At 36.8% G+C, this 21,037-nt stretch overlaps 1 protein-coding gene across 6 annotated transcripts in view; it reads left to right on the forward strand.

The window, feature by feature from the left end:
* EPHB1 (EPH receptor B1) overlaps positions 1-14,476 on the forward strand; it is a 769,317-nt gene extending 754,841 nt beyond the window's left edge. For 2 of the 6 annotated variants that reach the window (XM_007493906.3, XM_007493909.3), the window contains exons 14-17: positions 5,348-5,541; positions 8,364-8,519; positions 12,416-12,518; positions 12,962-14,476. In XM_007493906.3, the coding sequence (XP_007493968.1) occupies positions 5,348-5,541; positions 8,364-8,519; positions 12,416-12,518; positions 12,962-13,003 (495 nt within the window). In that variant the 3' untranslated portion in view covers positions 13,004-14,476. Of the gene's footprint in view, positions 1-5,347; positions 5,542-8,363; positions 8,520-12,415; positions 12,545-12,961 lie in introns of all 6 variants that reach the window. The other 4 variants (XM_007493907.3, XM_056793648.1, XM_007493908.3 and 1 more) reach the window with 2 other exon arrangements.
* Positions 14,477-21,037: the final 6,561 nt, after the last annotated feature.

The following is a 21,037-nucleotide window of genomic DNA, read 5'->3' on the forward strand; positions in this document are numbered from 1 at the left end:
AGAGAAGAGAAGAGAAGAGAAGAGAAGAGAAGAGAAGAGAAGAGAAGAGAAGAGGGAGAGGGGGAATTTATACGTTTGTACAAGTGTTTCTTTATACATAATACATATACGTGTATACATATCTATGGGTGTGTATATTTGAGATTTTTAAGGTCATTGCTTCAGACAGCCTATATCCCGAGATTTAGTACACTGGTTTCCACACAATTAAAAAACCACCATTCACTGACAGATACTGTCAGATAGAGTCTCAAAAATGCAGTGAAAGGTCTTTCACAGCGGGGAGGTTAAGCAAGAAAAATACTGTTTCTAATACAAACACAGTAGTTTTCAAAATCATTCTTAATGAACAGAACTAGGAGAAGAATGTGGACAATAACATCAGTAATGTAAAGAAAAATTACTTTATAAGCCTAAGGAACTCAGTTCAACATAATGAACAGCTATCATGCCAGAGGACTCATGACAATATATGCTACCCACATACTGAGAAAAGTGATAAATTTAAGATGAAGTTTGAAACACTATTTTGTTTTTTTTTTTGTTTTTCACATAACTGCTCTAGGGATTTGTTTTTCTTGACTATAAATGTTTATAATGGTGGGGAGTGGGAAGAGGTTGTATTTTTTCTTGGTTTCTCAATGGAAGAGTGATAAGAAAAACCCAATGCAAGTAAGGTTCACTTTGTATTTTTCTTTGTTCTGTAGCTTCCTATGGCCAAAGAGTTCATCATGTCCTAGCCAATATAGTTCAATGACTCTCTCTATTCTTGGCTAGTCTCTTTCTTGGAGAAGAGACAATGAATTTCTGAGATTATACTCAAAGTCTGTATTAGGCTTTGTGCTACATTGACTTAGCCATTTGATCCTTGGGTCATTTTCACCCCAGAATAATGACATCTATGAGTTAGTATATTCTGTCCAATAGAGATTCCATCTACATACCTTTTTAATCTTATGCAACTCATTCATATCTTTCTTTTTCTTTTGTTTTCTTTTGTTTTCTTTTCTTTTCTTTTCTCTTTTGTTTTGTTTTGTTTTGTTTTGTTTTGTTTTGTTTTCTTTTCTTTTCTTTACTTTCCTTTTCAAAACCTTGCCTTCTATCTTAGGACCAATAGTATGTATTGGTTCTGAGGCAGAAAAGTAGTAAGGACTAAGGCAATGAAGATTAAGTGACTTGCCAAAAGTCACACAGCTGGAGAGTACCTGAGGTCAGATTTGAACCCAGAACCTTCTGTCTCTCAATCCACTGAGCCACCGAGCTGCCCTTTATCCATACCTTTCTACAAATTATCAACATTCAGTAGGCCCTCCCAACATATTAGAGGCTTTCTTCCAGAAAGATGAAGCATATGGAATGACTATTAATCAGTCTTAATACATGACTGGTCCATCTTTTCTTATCATACATCTTTCTGATGATATCTTGTTAGGCTTCTTTCTCATAATTCTTCATTGATGATATATTATATCCTACTAACCCTGATCCCACTGATTGTCTTTATTTCTCTGAATTATTTTCAACTTTAATTTTTCATAGATTATTGATATCAAGATGATAATTTACCAGAGATCATGCCTTTTCAGTGGAAGGTTAAGGGTTGGAAAGAGAGTAGGGGAGGAGGGAGTTAATCCATTCTGTAGGTATTTCATAAATGCTTATTTACTTCCCTCATCCCTTCTCTCCTTCCTTCATTTCCTTCTTCATTCCTCCTTTCCTCCTTGCCTTCCTTCTTCCTTTCCACCTTCCCTTCCTTCCTATTTTCCTTCCTTTCTCCCATTCTCTCTCCCTCCCTCCCTTCTTTCCTTCATTCCTTCTTTCTTTCCTTTTTTCCTCAAGCTGTATTTTCATGATGTCACTCAGTCCCAGGAAATTCTGCTGGTCACAGGTGGAAGCTTTGCACTCATCAGCATGAAAACAGATGAAAGGATCAGCAAAAGTCTGATTGCAAGAGAAGCCCCATGTATTCTTTTAGGGAATATCTAGAAGCAATTTCTCTCTTCTCTGGACAGACCATGCATTTTCTTTCTCCCTTGTTACACTTTCAACCTTATTCTATGATTCACTTGTGTACCTGTCTTATCTCCCATTATTTTCTCTACTATGCTATGAAAACTAAACCATTCATTTAGAGCAGAGACAAGGTTTTATTTACTGTGGTATCTTCAAAGTTATTACACACAAAGGTGCCAATAAGTAATGTTTGAATTGAATATAATCAACAGCCTCTCCTTTCTTAGAAAGCAGCAATATATTCATCTGGGAGCAGTACTTGGCTTTGTGTCCAAGAAGTATAAAGTTTGAAGACAAGCTGAAACACCCAGAATATTATTTGTCTTTGAAAGAAGCTGTCCTCGAATAGCAGGTGACCTGGGCAGCCTGGCTTCATGCTAATCTTTAGGAATGGGGCTTGTATTAGTATTAGGATTAGGCCCTTGGCCTGGGGGAATAGCTTTCCTAAACCTTCAAAACCAGGGCATCAGTCATCTTCAGTGAACACTTTCTAAGCATTCATGGTGACTTGTGAAGGCTTAAAAAAAATTCCTGAAGCCTCAAAATCCTGTTTGAAAGATGGAGGAGTACATTAGCTAAAACAGAATATCACAAGAACACTTATGGGTCATCCAAACCCTTTACTTTGCAATATAGAAACCAAATGATTTGCCCAAGGTCAGGAGGCTAGGGAAAGGGGCGGAGGAAATAGACTGTAGGCTCCTTGAGAGTTATTTTATTTTTGTTGACTTCTTTCGGACCTAGAATAGTGCCTGTTACATAGAAGTCACTTAGTGAACACCTATGGATGCAGTGATTGAATGAAATCTGTCTTCCCATTCTTAGGTGTTCCTTTCTGAAGCCTTAGCTGTAGCCCTTGAAGGTCTACATTGTGAAAATATTTTGCAGGGTTAATTAGCAAACTTTTTTTTTCAAATGAAAGAATCTCAAATCCTCCAGAAACCTTATCTCCAATAATAATGACCCAATGCCTAAATGGCAATGATGAAAGTAGCAATAATGTTATCAAAAGAATTCTGAGCTCCTCCCAAGGCATTCTTATTCTAGGAATCTCTGAAAGAAGCTGAGCAACTCCCTATATCCACCACTAAGAAGCCAACAGCTCTGAGACACATTGCTTTGCCTTTTCAGAGAGGTAAGATGAATGCAAGGTGTTTCAAGACTCAAAAAAAAAAAAGATAGCATATGTAAAGTATTTTGCAAATCCTGACAGTATTATCTTGTTTGATTATTTTAAACCCTTGCCTTCCATCTTAGACTCAATAGTAGGTATTAGTTTTGAGACAGAAGAGCAGTAAGATTTGGGATTTAGTGGCTTGCCTAGGGTCACACAGATAAGAAGCAACTTGGGCTAGATTTGAACCCAGGACCTCCCATTTCCAAACCTGACTCTCCATCCCCTGAGCCACCTAGTTGCCTGAGTAAATATTATAACTAACAGCCTTCAAGCTAATAATTAGTAGTCTGGTGGGGACTCTATGCCCTAAACCTGCTATTGGGTTCTTGCTGAGCTTAAGCAATGTTTATAGAGTGTTTGGGGGAAATGTTTAACAATCATTTGGGAGGGGAGGAAGGAATGTATGCACTTTTCAGTTTAATCTGCAATAGTATTAACACTTTCTTAAACCTAAACAATCAATATGATAATAAGTCAAGCCCTCATTTATAGCAACTGCTGATTCCTGAGGTGTCAGGGTCCACACTGAAGATTTCACAACTGCTCTCTCAAGCCTAAAACTGGTTAGAGCTGGTTCCAGCACATCCCAAAGCAAATGGCTTCTGCCTTAGGAAGACAAATCCAGGATATTTGACCAAGGACCCAAATAAGAAAAGTTTCAGTACTTTAAGGAAAAAAACCAAACAGACAAAGAAGAATAGAATACCAACTTCAAGAAGGAGAAGCTGAGTCTAAAGAATATCTGTCAATCTGTCAAATAGAAGAAGCTATGGCCAATTAAGGAGCATACATGGGAGCCGGAGAGAAAATTCATTCCGATTGGATCAACTGTCTTAATGGACCAGGAATCAGCTGGACTGTGTGACAAGTTCACTCCATTTGGTTGCCTGCCTGTCCCTATTTAAAAAAGAAACTGGAATTGATGAGTTGGATCAAGGGGATCATTAAGATGCTCCATTGCTCATCTAAATTAACTGAAACTTTTAGTTTTCACTTTGATGTCTGCAGACAAAGCTTCTGAATTTCCCTCCAAACACAGATTGCTGTGAAAACTGCGCCAAATGAACAGAAGAGATGGAATTCAGATTCTGGGAATCCTACTGACTAATTTTCAATATGCCCTATTCACATTCTACCACCCTCACTTTCTATCTACATGACACTAGACAAGTCAGAGGTCATTGTACTTTAATCTGCTCATCTGTGAAATGGGCATAAACATACTTTCTCTTACAGGAATTCTGGGAAGATCAAATGAAAACATTACACCAATGTGAATTGTTTTATCTTTATGTTTTGTCTTTATGTTCATATGCAGTTGTGAAAGAATGAAGTTATTACGCTGATAAGAAATGCTTTTAATAAAAGTATCTTAATCTAGTGGACTATGCTACTCTGACCTATCGCCCTATTTCTTCAAATAGTTAATATGAAGGTATAATATAATTATAGTTTATAACCAGGAGGGTATACGTTTCTTGAGAGTACAGGCTTTTGATTTTTTTGTCTTTTTATCCTCAATATTTGGTACTTCAATATCTTTGTTGTTATTTTTGAACCCTCACCTTATGTCTTAAAATTAATATTAAGTATTTGTTCCAAGACAGAAGAGCAATAAGGGCTAAGAAATTGGGGTTAACTGATTTTTTCAGGGACACACAGCTAGAAGGGTTTGAGGCAAGATCTGAATCCACAACCCTTCCTCCCCCATCTCCAGGAGTACCTCTCTATTCACTGGATCTGTTCCATTGTACCTTGAGGCAGCTGGGTGGAGCAGTAAATGAGAGCCCTTTGGCTTGGAATTAGGAGGACCTGAGTTACAATCTCACTTCAGATACAAGTTGTGTGACCCTGTGCAAATATATCTCTTCACTTCTCTCAACCCCAGTTTCCTCATCTGGAAAACAGGGATAATTATAATAGCTACCTTCCAGGATTGTGCCAGGGATTAAATTAGGTAATATTTGGAAAGAGTTTCATGACTCTTAAAGTACTATATGAATGATATAAATTATAATTCTGGGGCATCTAACATGGCCCTTAAATATTTGTTAAGCTGAATTAATTTGATACTTTCTTGAACATATGTGAGGATGAACTTCATGTATATGGTGTTGACAGCCACTCTGAAGTCTTCTCCCCTGTTTCCCTCTTCAGGTCATCAATGCCATTGAACAGGACTACCGACTTCCCCCACCCATGGACTGCCCTGCTGCTCTGCACCAGCTCATGTTAGATTGTTGGCAGAAGGACCGCAATACTCGACCACGCTTTACAGAGATTGTCAACACTCTGGATAAAATGATCCGGAACCCAGCAAGTCTCAAAACTGTGGCAACCATCACCGCTGTGTGAGTTTCAGGGCATCCCTGACAAAAAAGTCCTTGGGAGGGTCAATTAAGAGAGCAATAAGGGCAGTGAGGTGGTTCAGGGGATGGAAAACCAGACTTGGAGTCAGGAGGTTCTGGGTTCCAATATGGCCTCAAATAATTTCTGGCTATGTGATCTGGTAGCAACTCACTTAACCCCATTTCCCTAGCCCTTACCCTTCTGTCTTAGATAAGACAGAAAGCAAGGATTTCCAAAAAAGGGATAGAGAGCACTAACAGGCAAGAAAAGGGGCAGCATGTTAGAGTGTCTACAGAGTTATTCTTGGGGCCAGGAAGACTCAGGTTCCTGTCCCAACCCTGACCTGTACTGGCTGTGTGACTCTAGGCAAGTCACTTCATCTTTCAATCCCCCAGTTCTCTTCTCTTATTTGCTCAATTGGATCATTAGTTTCACTAGAGAATATAACAAATGGACGAACATTTACTTTGTCACTCAACTTTTTGGTCTAGTGAAAAAACAAACAAACAAACCACCAGTCTTAAAGTCAAAAAAAGACCCGGATCAGCATACTGGTTCCACCAGTTACTGACTCTGTGACCTTGAAATCATTTCACTTCTTCGAGTCTCAGTCTCTCTATCTGTAAAATGGAAATTACAATACTTGTTCTCACAGAGACAGGAGTAAGGATCAAATATAGGAAGACAATTTATATCTCTAAGGTGTACAGGATAGAATCTATTATTTGTTTCTATCCTGTCTCTCTTTTGAATAAAATATACACCACTTCTAAAGTGATTCATTAAAAGGAATTGGAAAACTCTCCCAGATACTTTGTCTTAACTTCTCATTTAGGCTTCATTTTTTGCCACTGCAGTTAGTCTGTCTAGCAAAATGTCATTCTTTCTCTTCGTGTACTGTAGTCTATTTCTATAGCTCTCCCATTAAATTACCCACAAGAGGGTGGATAAAAAGCTTCTAAAGAACAGAGGGGTCTATAGATTAGGGCTATTTTTGGTTGTTTAGTCATTTCCTTCATGTTCAACTTTTCATGACCCATTTGGAGTTTTCTTGGCAAAGATACTGAAGTGGTTGGTCATTTCCTTCTCCAGCTCATTTTATACATGAGAAAACTGAGGCAAATAAGGTTAAATATTTTGCCCAGTGTTAAATAACTAGTAAGTATCTGAGTCCAAATTTGAACTCAGGACTTTCTGACTCTGGGTGGGCCACTCTCTCCATCCAGCTACCAATAAAGAGGCTTAGTTTGTCAACATATAGGCAGCTGGATTCAGTGATTAAGTGTCTGAGTCTGGATTTAAACTCAGGAAGACTCATCTTCCTGGCTGTGCCTCTTAGTAGCCCTCAGGTTGGGGCTATAAGAATTAGCAAATGACTGCCAACCTTGGTCACTTGGGGGGAAAAATTAAGAAATGTATTATGAGCAAATATGTACCATTTAAATTAAGAATCGATCTTTCATCATTTATTTATCAGTTAAATAGTAGTGTATTGATATAGTGATACTATAATATCTTTGCAGGTAGTCTAGCTACCAATGCAAAATATGAACTCCCCCAAACCTCTGGAGTCAGAGGACTTCCTTGATTCAAATCCCACCTCTGATGCTTATACTTGGATAACCTTGGGAAAGTTGTTTAATATTCCTTTTTCTCTCCTTCTTTATTTATATGTAAAATTAAGAGTTTGTTCTAGATGGCCTCTGAGGTTCCTCTAAATCCAGATCTATGATCCTATAATCCTAAATCTTGCCTCTCTACCCCCAAAAAACAAAGCACAAAACTATCACATGGTTGCCAGGTCTCTGGTGATGGTCCCTTGAGAACTTAGCTGAGCAAAAAATTGATGGTTCATCACTAGCCCTATATCTGAAACCTCTCCAACTTGGTAAGAACTTCCAGAATTTACAATGTGATGCCCTGGTTTGCCAATAGCTCTGTCACCCCTAGACCATGATGAAGATCAAAGAAAGACTTAAATATTAAATATATCTTGAGATGCCCTTTTGGAAGGTGAATCATTAATGATATCTCAGTTTATCTTCACAAAAATCTTGCTAGGAAAGAAGAATCCAATTTTATAATAAAGAAATTGAAATTGAAAGTTAAATGACAGTCCCAAATTCCTATACTGTGAAAGTATGCTAAAAAGTAGCCTAAAAAACTGAGCAGGAAGTTGAATCAGGGGTCCTGCTTCTGTGTCCTTTCTACTTCCTAGAACTGCTTCACTGATAATAGAGTCAGAGTAATCTATAGATGAAAAGACCCAGGACAAAAAAAAAAGTCAAGAACAAAACCAAAACACAATTAAAATGTAAACAAAAATTTTCTTTTCTTTTTAGACCCTCACCTCAGTACCAACTATTGGTTGCAAGGCAGCAGGGCTAGGTAATTGGGGTTAAGTGACTTGGCCAGGGTCACACAGTTAGTATGTATCTGAGGACAAATTTGAACCTAGTACATCCCATCTCTAGCCCTGATTCTCTATCACCTGAACCACATAACTGTCTCCAACCATTTTCTTAATGGTGGAAGATATTGGATACTGATGAACAAAAAAGCAGACAAATATCCTTCCCTAGAGATGTTATGAAATTGAGATAATATGAGTCTGTCTAGAATTAACTATAATCTTGAGGAGAGGCAGGGAAATGGGTGGGATAACCCCTAAAGAACCACACCAGCTCGAAAACTCAGTCATCCAACCATTATGACTTCTGCCCATTTCTAGAGCTGTTCAATTTGTTTCTAGCTTAAAATATTGATTGATTCTTCCACGTTTGTAGCTCAGCAAATTAACTCTGGTATATTTCTGTCATTGCAGGCCTTCTCAGCCCCTGTTAGATCGTTCCATCCCCGATTTCACTGCCTTTACCTCAGTGGATGATTGGCTCAATGCTATTAAAATGGTCCAGTACAGGGACAGTTTCCTAACTGCTGGGTTCACCTCTCTTCAGCTGGTTACTCAGATGACATCAGAGTAAGTGGATCATATACTCTTTAGCCTGTCTAGTAAGGATGCAGTTATCCCTTGTGCCTTAGGATGTGACAATGCATGGCTTCATTTCTTTTCACAGCTATAGAGCTTGGTGGAGTGGTGGTATATATTGGGAAGAGAGAAGGGAAAACTGTAGGCTGTATTTAATGGGTGAAGTTAAAAAGTTATATTTAATATTCATACATATTATTTACCTATTTCCTGAGATTCTCCTTTTCATCTTTCAAGTTTCAAAAGTCAAATCATCAGGGAAAGCATTGAGATGGAAAGAACAGAGCTAGCCAATAATTTAAACAAAATTGTAGAAATAGACATTATGCAATCTTGGTACTATGGTCAGAGATACAGGCAATGTTTATAGATTTTACATAAGTAGCCCTTGAGAAAGGACAGTGAGATGGTGCAGGGGATAGAGTGACAGGTGTGGAGTCACAGAGACTCATCTTCCTGAGTTCAAATCTGGCCTGAAACACCTACTAGCTCTGTGACCCTGGGCGAGTCGCTGTTTGCTTCAGTTTCCTCATCTATAAAATGATCTGATGAAGGAAATGGCAAACCTCAGCAGTATCTTTGCTAAGAAACCCCCAAAGGGGGTCACTAAAAGTTGGACACAACTGAACACAACAGTAATTTCTTTCACATAATAAATATTGGATATTGATTAACAAAGGAGCTAACACATTTCATTCCCTAGGGATACTATGAATTGGGATAATATGTGTCTGTCTAGAATTATGAATAGTCCTGTTTAGATGCAGGGGATTGGGGAAGAGGACCCCTAAGAACCACACCAGCTCTAGAACTCAGTCATCCAACCAGTATGACTTCTACTCATTTCTGGAGTTGAATAACAACAGAATAAATATTGAGTGCTCAGCTCTTTGAGGTCCCTTCAAACTCTATCACGCTGTGAATAGCAAGTATTTGCAAAGCACAGAAAAATGACTGAACACCAACAATAAATCACCTGTGAAAATCTCAAACCCATACCAATTTGTTCTTCCCCTTGCCCTGGATGCTGATTGTCAGATAGGGAGAGGGCTTGTGTTACATACAACTGATGGCCACAATCCCTCTGATCAAAGAAAGTTACGGCATCCTTAATATGGGTGATAGTCAGAGCTTGGTCCAGCCTTCTAGACTCTCTTTGGCTGATCATTGTGAATCTCTCTGGCTAATGTGGAATACCCAAGACTGGACTCCATGAAGACCATGTATCCAATGACCTATTTCATGGGACACTTGTGAGATTAAAGGAGCAACGTCAGATTCCATCATTCTTTTCACACCTGATTTCATTCAGGATGAAGTCACTCATTGTAATGCTACTTCCAAGAAACTCTATCCTCTGGCCTGCATGTCAAATAAACTCTAAAATGCAGCATTTGTCACATCCCTATTTCCTGCTCTGCCTTCAACTCAGTGTCACAGTGGCAGCTTCCTTTTAGTTCCAGCTTTTTTTTCTAGGAGAATTGCTGTTGTCAGTGATAACAGGGACACCATTGTCTCTTGGGAGGTTGTTTGGATATGGTTCCAAACTTGGATCTACTAAACATCAGAGTTCATTTAATTTCTCTGTTATAGACCTTTGGTACATATCCAGCCATTCCCCAAAAAGACAGCTCCTGCCATTATAAATTATCATCAAACACAAAAACTTAAAAATGTAATACAAGTAGAAAATCAATCATCTCAGATTGTAGTTTATACATGGACACTACGGGGTGATTGGCAGAGGCCATGGTTTAAGGATGGAAATGACTGTAATGAAACTCTTCTCTCTTCACCTCTGTTTTTTACCACTGAGAGAGAGAAGGTCTACCTATTCTTCTACTACAAGGGGTAGGGTAGAGTAATTGGCCCCAGAAGATTTCTCTCCTGTTTGGCAACATTCACATACAAGAGAACTGAAGGAGGGGAAAAAAAGAAAAAGAAAAACTTTAATGGAAAGTGAAGTTGATATATAGGGGGTTTATTTCCAGGTAAAAAAGGGAAACTCTGAGTACAATTTGATATATGTTGAGAGGAGAAAAAAAGTTGAATAGAAAACAAGTAGCTAAGAAAGAGATTGTATAAATGCAAATCCAAAAAGATAGGAATATATGATAATTAGTGATAATAATAATCCTAATATCCATAATACATAAAGACCCAAATAAGCTACAATTCAAGGGAAATTGGTAGCCTCGCCAAAGCAAAATTAGGAGAAATGGTGTAAGAAAGAACTATATTCAATACTTCTCCTCCCCTCTTTGGTATGGAAAGGACTGCAGAGAGTGGTCTAATGAGTTATGATTTTGGGATTTGAAGAGTATGCAGTCCTTACCTTAGGAAGTAGGTGACAAGCTCTAGTTTTTCATTTTGGTGGCTTGCACAATTTCAAGAATCTTTTTTGACTAAGCTAATGAAAGAAGCATAACTATAACCTAGTCTTTTGCCTATGCCTTTTCCCAGATAGCTACAACAGTTTCATTCATGTTTAATGCTCAGAAAATTGTCTCGGTCTCCACATGAAATATAGACAGGGATCCAAGTCACAGAAACTTTCACAGAATTTCTTCTTGATTCAGATATTATTCATTTTGGGGGAATATCTTCCATAGAATTTCAGTACCTTCCTTTCCAAAATAGGGATAGAAAATTAGTAGTCAGAAATGCTATTAGAAAAGCATGAATATCTGACCTTTCCAAATTTCTCAAAATGCTAATATGTGAGTATTGAGTTTAAAGGAAAGATCAATGAGATCCTGGTGGCAGTGTGTGGACAGAATGTTTAAACAAAAACAAAAACAAACAAAAAATCCACTTCAATTTTTCCCTTAAGGTGGGGTTGTTCTCTATAAAGATGGAGTGAATGAATAAATCCATTAAATCACTCTAACCCATCTAGAAGAGGTGATAAGATATTCAATTAGTCTCAGATGTAGGCTTTAGACCAGTAGTTTTTGACCTCCAGTCCATGGATAGATTTCAGATGATCCATGTACTTGGGCAGGTAAAAAAAAAAGTACATCTTTATAACTCCACTAACTCTACCTGAATTTTAGCATTTCCTTCAATTATTTAAAATCATTAGACTGTGCAGATGTTTATAAGCTTCGCAAAACTGCCAACGGGTCCAAGGCAAAAAAGGTTAAGAACTTTTGCCTGTACCAAAAACAAAAAATCCAAGGAACTGCAATGTTGTTTAACAAAAATGTCATTTTGATTGGTCGTGGCCATGTCCTAGGGCCAATTCCAGACATATATGCTGGGATCTTAGGGATGATTAAGGTGACTACAAAACAATTTGTTAAATCAATAAAGATCTCGTGGAAGTTTTTTCAAGTATTTTGAAGGAAAAGGAGTGTTTTGGTGGAGAAAAAAGACAAAGAGGAAACATTTTCCATTCCTCTTTATTTGAATCAAATCATTCTGCCCAACTTTACTTTGAACTTTTAATGTTTAAAAAATATTTTCCCTTATTCCTATGTTTCCTATAGACATCTCAGTCTTTATTCACAGCATTCCCTATGCCTGCGATGCCTTTTTGAAAAGTTCTCTTCATACTCATTTCTTTAAGGCTAAGCTAAAAAACCAACAACTCCAGAAAGCCTTCTCATATTCCCCTAGGAAGAAGTGATTTCTCCCTCCTATGAGCTTTCATTGTACATTATTCAAGCTTATTTTAAATGGACATATTCTAATTTTCATTACAATTATGTAATTTAAAAATTTTAAATTAAAAATAAAATAATATTTATGTCTCCAGACTGTAGAGTCTTTGAAAACAGGGACTGGTGCCCTGTACATGGGAGGGCATATAAAAATGTTTCTTGAATGAAGGAATGAAATTACAGTGAATTGTTTTTTCTTTTGGTTTCTATTTCCTCCTCCAGAGACCTTCTGAGAATAGGAGTGACTTTGGCAGGACATCAGAAGAAGATCTTGAACAGTGTTCATTCCATGAGGGTACAGATGAGTCAATCTCCAACCTCAATGGCATGAGAATTCTCGTTTTCTGAGGGGTAGGAGCGGGAGGGAAAGGGTCAAGGGTTAAAGGGGGAAGGAGAGGATAATAGAAATGTGAAAAGTTTTGGAGAGGGTAGCTTCACCAACTGAGAATCATAATGCCATCAACGAAGAGTAAACTGGACTTGATTTTTAACAGGTAACTTCTGTTTCTCATTGAGAGAAGCACCTTTATGATGCCAGGGGAAACCAAATAGAAATATAAATATGTAAAAAGCATATATGTAAAAGGAAATGAAGACAAATTAATATGTACTGGGGAAACGAAAAATAGACTGAAATCCCACCATCAGTGAGCAAGTCATAGACCAATAGGAAGAAAGGGAAGGAGGTAGAGGGAAAAAACAAAGGTAATTTTCAATTCTTCACCAATGACATTTCTTTTCTTTTCTCCTTTTGTACTCCTCCCCTAGACCCCTGTCCCTTCTCCCACATCCATTTCCCTTTGCTCATGACCTGTGTGGGGAAGGTTCTTCAAACAAATTGTCCAGCGCCTGAATCTCAAGATGTCTTTCTGTCAGTTACCAAAGGACTTTGCTGACCACTGCATGGGGGATCCAAACCAAGTCAATTAATGTCTTCATATTGAAGAAGAGATGTACCTTCAATTGAAAACCTTGTTTTTCTTTTGTTTGCATTTTTTGCAAAAAGGAAAAAGAAACCACAAATTGGAAAAAAAAAAGAAAACCTGTTTCCGTGCGTGTGAGCACGAGTGCGTGTGTGTGTCTGCATTGTAAAATGACTGTGGATTCATAGCTTGTTCGTAACAGACACAAACAAGGGACAAGAACTGTGACAGCATCAGCATCGTCACTCCCCAGGAAGTTGGGAAGGATCATAGGTGGTTGACTTGGCTTTCTAAGTTTGGCCCAACTGGACCACTGGTTTCATTGGGATTGGGGATGGGGAGAAAAAAGGAAATCAAACTCACAGTAGCTTGCAAGCTCAGAGACAGGAAGCAGAGGAGAGCTTTGAAATGGATCTTATTTGGGCCATGCTAGAATAGTATTGACTGTTGGATTACTGGCAACTGGAAAGGATGAGAAAAAAAAGAGTATGTGGAGAATGTTCTCCAACATTCCAGTAACATATAGGTAGGTGGCAAAGAAGGAGTCTTCTTTTCTAACATGTGGACCTACGGGTTTTGGTCTTAAATACTGGCTTAGGTTGTATGGCTTCAGAGGTATGTTCATATGTTTCTGTGTTTCTCTTTACACTATTCTCTATTGTACCTCATTGCTCAATTCACTTTTGTAAATTCCACTTAACATTTAAATATTTTTAATTTTTGCCTTTTACCTTAATCTCCTTGCTAATTTTATCTGTCTAATTAAAATGAGCAGAAGCATGTCTGGGTTTACATAGAATGGTGTCAGAGTGTATGTCCCTGTGCCAATGGGTTTCACCTGAGTAACCATGAAAACCTTTAAAAAACACCTTCCCCATTAAAGTGCTCTCTATCTGGGATAGAGAGAATGTTTACTTGACCTGTCACTTTCAAGTTGGAATATATTGTATGAAACATTCCAACTAACATGGCCAAGAAAAGAAATTGAGAAGCCACATTACCGAAACTAAACCAAAACCCTAGCCCAGCTTTGGTATATATACACTCATTGTTCTCTTCAGTGTATACATTCCATTTTCAAAAGAAACAATTTGGGTACCTTTGTAAAACCCCAAATCATTTAACATACCTCTAGAGAACATTTTCTAGTTGTGGATATTATGATGGTGCTCACATGCATGTGTTGGTGTATAATTAAAAGGAATTATGGGATTGCCACATTTCTTGTGTAATAAACAATTATGACTAGAACAGTACTATCTTTAGTGCCAGAAACCCTCATTATTGGGGGAAATTCCTAGTCCTCAAAGATCAAAAGACTCATCAAAATATGCACATAAAACAGAGACTTAATCTCTTATTCACTGTTTCATTATTTGCATTTCTCTCCTTAAAGCACATGCCTTTCACACAATCTTAGTGAAGTGACTGAGTGAATGAATGAATGAATGAATGAATGAAGGAATGTGGATACAATACTTCCCATTACATTCAAAGCCTATGTGGAGAATCTCCCAGTTCAGGAAATAAGCAGATAAGCAAACTTTTCCTTATTAATTGCCTGACAATTCCATGCACAATTTACTAATTGCCCCAAAGACCTCAATCCATGAAGTGTCTGACAAGCCCAGGCAATGCTGCTAATCTACTCTCAATTTTCCACAGGAATGAATTTTAATTTGTCACTAAATAGATCATGCTGCATTCTTAACCCTGGTGTCCCCATATTGGGCTCAATGGAAGATTGTCAGTTTCTTTGCAGCAGACAGATTGTTTCAAGGAGAAAACTGGGTTGTTTCCTCTCCTTTGCTTTCTTCAGAGGACAACAAGAATAGAAGAATAACATCATTCAAAATGGATAAGAGTGAACATAAAATAATAATAGTAGTCATAGGAAAGGACAATTCTCAATTGGCAGAGACTATGACCAAGTGTAAAGAGAGGGGCGTGTTCTTTGCTGTCCCTCATCCCATTGAAGACTCCTTTAAAAACTCTTGCCAACTCCCTGAAGGCCATTCACTGAAAGCTATCAGAGAAATGGGTGCAAATCACAACATATTTTATCTTTGTGCAAGATATAGCAAGATGGCACCTGTTTTACGTAGCATTGTGAAATCTGAGCAGCAGCCATGACACCAGTCATTCTCAGGTAAAATAAAGCTGTGAGAGAACCCCACACCATGGCTTTATCTCTATTTTGTTTAACTCACTATCTCAGGCTCACATTAACTATGTTTTCTGAGTAACAGCATGTAGCATGGGTGTACTCCTCATTGGCAACCATATCTACTTGGACCTGAATCTTAGGCCTATGTGTAAGCCCTATTATTGAGAGTCCTTGAGGACCAAGAACTTGCATTGAATATATTTGTACCAGTGGATACAATAGCTTCATAACACAGAGAAATTCAGTGCTCATATTATAACTAGGTATTCATTACTCTAAGGATGCCAGATGATTATCCATGATTGCTTTGAAGATTTCTTTGGATTACAGAGAAGATGAGAAATATTTGACCTGTCCAGTCATTGGGGCAGAGGTTATGAGAGTCCCAGAGTGTATGTCCTAAACTCCTACCCTAGCGTCATCCATCTGCACCCCCCACTTCCTTAATATTCCTATGAGAAAAAGAATGATATAGTAAGGGGGGAAATGTGTAAACAGAGCATTCATAAGTTATGGAGCTTTAGAATTCATAAAATTCAAGTTTATAACACTGAGAAAATTTTATAACTTACAAAAAGGAGGGAGGGGTCATGAAGATCATCATGAGGTTTCTGGAATTAGCTAGAATATTTCTTTTACTATGTTTTTGTTCTTTCCACTTCTTCCAACTCCCACACCTTAACTGTGTATGTATATGAGGAGTTTGGATCTTATCACTGCATTTTCTTTACTGACTACTCTCATTCCCTCAGAGATGTAATTTATTCATTGAAGGCCAGGATCAACTCCCAAACCTATTATTCCAATTCTCTTCTCCCACCCATGATCATTGTACTTCTACATTTCTTGATAAGGTTTACATTTGTACATTGATAACAATAGTAGCAGAATTCATGTACCACTGTCAGATTTGTAAAAGCATCTCACTCATGTTATCTCATATTCACAACAATCCTATGATGTAGGTGCTATTATTTTTCTCATGTTGCTGATGAGGAAACTGAGGCTAAAAGAGAGTAAGTGACTTATTCAAGGTCATGCAGATAGTCAATGTCAGGAGAGAAATTTGAATTCAAGTCTTCCTGATTCTAAGTCCAGCCCCCCCAAATATATATATATATATATATATATATATATATATATATATATATTCCTTCCATTAGTAATAATAGCTAAAATTTGTATAATACTTTTTTTAGGTAGAAGCCAGCTTGTTAAGAAAATTTTCAAACTTATTAGTTATTTATTTTGAATTCATCTAAAATGTTGAATTCCAAAGTCCATTCCTCCCTCCAGTCTCTTCCCTTCTATTGAGAAAGCAAGCAATAGGATATCAATTAAACATGTGAAATCATGCAAAATACATGGCCCTATATGCTATTTCAACCACCCTTCCCCAAAATCAAGAAAAATAAAATGAAAAACTTGTACTTCAATTTGCATTTCAGAGTTCATCAATTCTCTCTCTGGAGATCGACATGGTTCTTCAACAAACTAGCTAAATCTTTCACAGTTAATCATCATTGCTATATTGTTGCAACTATATACAATGATCTCCTGGTTTTGCTCACTTCATTTTGAATCACTTCACATAGGTCTTCCTAGATTTTTCTGAAACAAATCTGCTTGTCATTTTAAGGTCATATTCTGCAAATTGCTTATCAATTCCCCAAATTGATTGACATCCCATCAGTTCCCAATTCTTTGCTCACACACACATACACACTAAGCTTCTATAAATACTTCAGCACAGGTAAGTCCTTTTCCTTTTTCTTTGATCTCTTTGGGATATAAACCAGTAGCGGTATTGCTGGGTTAAAAGGTATGCAGTTTTATAGCTCTTTGAGCATAATTCCAAATCATTTTCCAGAATGATTGGACCAGCTCACAATTCCCTCAACAGTGCATTAGTGTGTCAATTTTTCTATATCTCCTGTAGCAAATGTTTTTTGTTTAGTTTTGTTTTGTCATGTTAGCTAACCTGAGAGGTATGAGATGGTATCTCAGAATTGTTTTAATTTGCATTTCTCTAATCAACAATGAATTGGATATTTTCATATGACAAATGATAGCCTGATTTTTTTTCTTCTGAAAATGACTTATTCATATCCTTTGACCTTTTATCAGTTAAGGAATCACTCTTAATTTTATAAACTTTATTCAATTCCCCATGTATGAGAGAAATGATCCTTTTATTAGATAAACTTTCTATAAACATTTTTTATATTTCTTCAATGTATATGATACCTTTAAACAAAAATATAGTTTCTCTAATTATCTCTTAATTGGGTTTATTTTTCCCCTGAGATCATTATTGCTACTCCTGCCTTATTTATGTTAATTGGAGTATAATAGATCTGTTCTAACTCCTTATTTAAACTCTTTGTGTTTCTTTTTTTTTAAGCTGTTTTTCTTGTTAACAACATATTCCTTGGCTTCTTTCTAATTCATTTGCTATATACTACCACTTTATGGGTGAGTTCATTCCATTCACATTCATGATTATGATTACTAACTGTGTATTTCCTTATCTCTTTCTTTTTACCCTATCATCCTGAAAAGTCTGCTTTTCTTCTGGTCACTGCTTACCTTAATCCATCCTCTCTTTCACCATCTTCTCTCACATTTCTCTTATGCCCTTCTCCTCCAAACTCTATGTTAGGTAAGATTAACTTTCTATACTCAACTGAGCATATGCGTATATGTATATGTGTATTTAAATATATGCACACTAATCATAATTATGAATGTGAATAGAATTAACCCATCCATAAAATGGTAACAGACAGTAGAATAGACAAGAAACCAGAATCCAACAATATGTTGTTTCCAAGAGAAACACTTGAAACAGAGACACACATAATTAAAATAAACAAGTGGGGAAGATTTCTTAGGCTTCAGCTGACATAAAACAAAAGACCAGGTTAGCAATCATGATCCCAGACAAAGCAAAAGTAGACAATAAACAGGTGTGTATGTTTTTTCTTCTTTTAATAATTCCAATGAGCGTGAGGTTTGAGCATTGCCCACTATCTCCCTCATATTCCCCTCTATTACAAAAACTCTTTCTTACATGCCCCTTTTAAGTAGGATAATTTACCCAACATTCCTCTTCCTTCTCCCTACTCCTAATGTATCCCTCTTCACCAGACTTTAATTTTTTTAGATCATCCCAACATAATTGATTCATACCTGTATCCTAAATCTGTGTAGACTTCTTCCAATTGCCCTAATACTGAGAGAGTTATGGGAATTATATGTATCGTTTTCTCATATAGGAATGCAAGAAGTTAACTTTTTTGAGTTTCTTGTGATTTCTTTTTATGTCTACTATTTTTATATTTCTCTTGAGTCTTGCATTTGAATGTCAAATTCTCTATTTAACTCTAGTTTTTTGTTTTTTTTTTCATGATGGATGCTTGTAAGTCCTCTACTTCATTAAATATCTATTTTCCCTCTGAAGAATTATACTCCTAACTGGGTAGATTGTTCTTGGTTGCACTTCTAGCTCCTTTTCCTTCTAAAAATATCATATTCTAAGTTCTCCACTCCTATAAAATGGAAACTACTAAATCTTGTGTGATCCTGACTGTGGTTTCATGATGTTTGAATTATTTCTTTCTGACTATTTGCAGTATTTTCTCCTTGGCCTTGGAGCTCTGGAATTTGGCTATGATATTCCTGAACATTTTCATTTTGGAATTTATTTCAGGAGTTAATCAGTGGATTCTTTCAACATCTATTTTACCCTTAGGCTTAAGGATATCTTGGCAGTATTTCTTGATAATTTCTTATAATGTGATACCAAGGTTCCTTCTTTGAACCTGCCTTTTAGGTAATCTAATAATTTTTAAATTTTCTCTCCTTTATCTACTTTCCATGTCAGTCATAAGATATTTCATATTTTTTTCTTTTTTTCCATCCTTTTGATTTCATTTTATTCTTAATGTCTCATGAAGTCATTAGCTTCCATTTGCCCAATTCCAGTTTTTCAGAATTATTTTCTTCCAGGATTTTTTGTAGTTGTTTTTTCCATTTGACCAATTCTGTTTTTTAGGAAGTTCTGGAAGTTCTTTTCTTCAGCAAAAAAAAAAAAATTTTTTTCCAATTTGGCCAATTTTGTTTTTTAAGTGATCTCTTCAGTTGATTTTTGGATCTTTTTTTAGCAAGCTGTTAGTTTTCTTGTGTCACTCTTGTTTTTTCTCCAATTTCCCAACCTATTACTCCTATTATTTGGATTCTAGGATTTAATACTGGACTTTTGTCCTATAAGAATTTTTTGAAGCTCTGCTGGTAGCCACTTTCACACTGTTGTCTTCTTATGAGTTTATTTCCTCATCTTTCTTCTTACAATAGTGACTTTTAATATGATCAATGCCTTTTTTGTTTCCTCATTTTTCTAGCCTATTCCTTGAGACTGAAATCATTATTAAAATTAAGCTTTACTCACTGAGGGGCAGGGAGGTATTGTCCCAAGCTTGAGGATTTTTTTGTGTTGTTGTTTTTTTTATCAGAACTATTTGGGGGAGTCTGAAAAATTTCAGTGTTTCTGATATCATCCTGGAAAAGATACGATCACTACTTTCTTGGTCTGTGCTCTGGTATTTATCCAGAAAGAGTCCCTGATCCCCTGCAGCTGGAAGTAATACTGTTCTTCTTAACCTTGTAACTGAGGCCAGGACTCTTGTTCCCTTGTTACTGACTACCAGTTCTCTTTCCACTCTGGAAATATAACTCAGAACTGCATATGGGCAATAGGGTTGCTGAATAGCTACTGATCCTATATCCGGTGTCTTTTTCTCACCAGACGTCTAATTCCCTTATGTTAGCTGGACTACAAGCTCCAAAAGCTAGTTCTGCCTCCACATGGGATACCATCTTTCTCTCATCCCAATGTCAAATATCTTTCCTGTTGACCTCATCAGTTGTTTTTGATTAGAAAAAATATATTACCCCAATCTTTTGTTGACTCTGCTTCTCAAGAATTAAATTTTAGGTATTATTTTAAAGTTGTTTAGTGGGGGAATGTTGGGAAAGTTTGACTAAGTTACTGCCTCTACTCTTATAGCACTTTGAGATTTGCAACATACTTTACACAAATAATTTTATTTGATCCTTACAACAATCTTGTAAGAAAATCGCTTCTATTATTACTCCATTTTAGAGATGAGGAAACTGAGGCTCAGAGAGGGTAAATGAATTTCCAAGGGTCACAAGCTAGTGTCGGAGAGAGAAGGGATTCAAACTCAAGTCTTATTAACTCCATATTCCAGGCAAATATATTCTCTACCACTGAGCTGCATTCCATATTCTACCATCATCTCAAATTTAACATGCCTAAAGTCAGGCACATTGATTTTCACTTTAAAAAAGCAAGAAGCAAAAACTTTCCCCCCTCCAAATTTCACTACATGCTACTACCTGATCACTCTCATAGTTATTAAAGTTCCTAATTGGAGATTCTCTTTGACTAATTTCTATCTTCCCTCGTGAGGTTCGTTATCATCATTTTACATTTTTAATTGGGAGTTGAACATTCAAAAAATATGGCTAAGCGAAGAGAGTGATAAGTACATGAATTAAGAAGATATGGAATTCTACCTCAGATACTAGCCATATGACCACTCTCAGACTCAGTTTCCTCATTTGTTAAATGGAATACTAATATCCTTTACTCTGGGAGATTTTCAGGATAAAATAAGATAAATGCCTGAAAACTGCTTTACAAACCTTAAAAAGCTATTTAAGTGAGAC

The sequence above is a fragment of the Monodelphis domestica genome, chromosome 4 (genome assembly GCF_027887165.1).
Source record: "Monodelphis domestica isolate mMonDom1 chromosome 4, mMonDom1.pri, whole genome shotgun sequence".
In the NCBI taxonomy this organism is placed as follows: Eukaryota; Metazoa; Chordata; class Mammalia; order Didelphimorphia; family Didelphidae; genus Monodelphis; species Monodelphis domestica.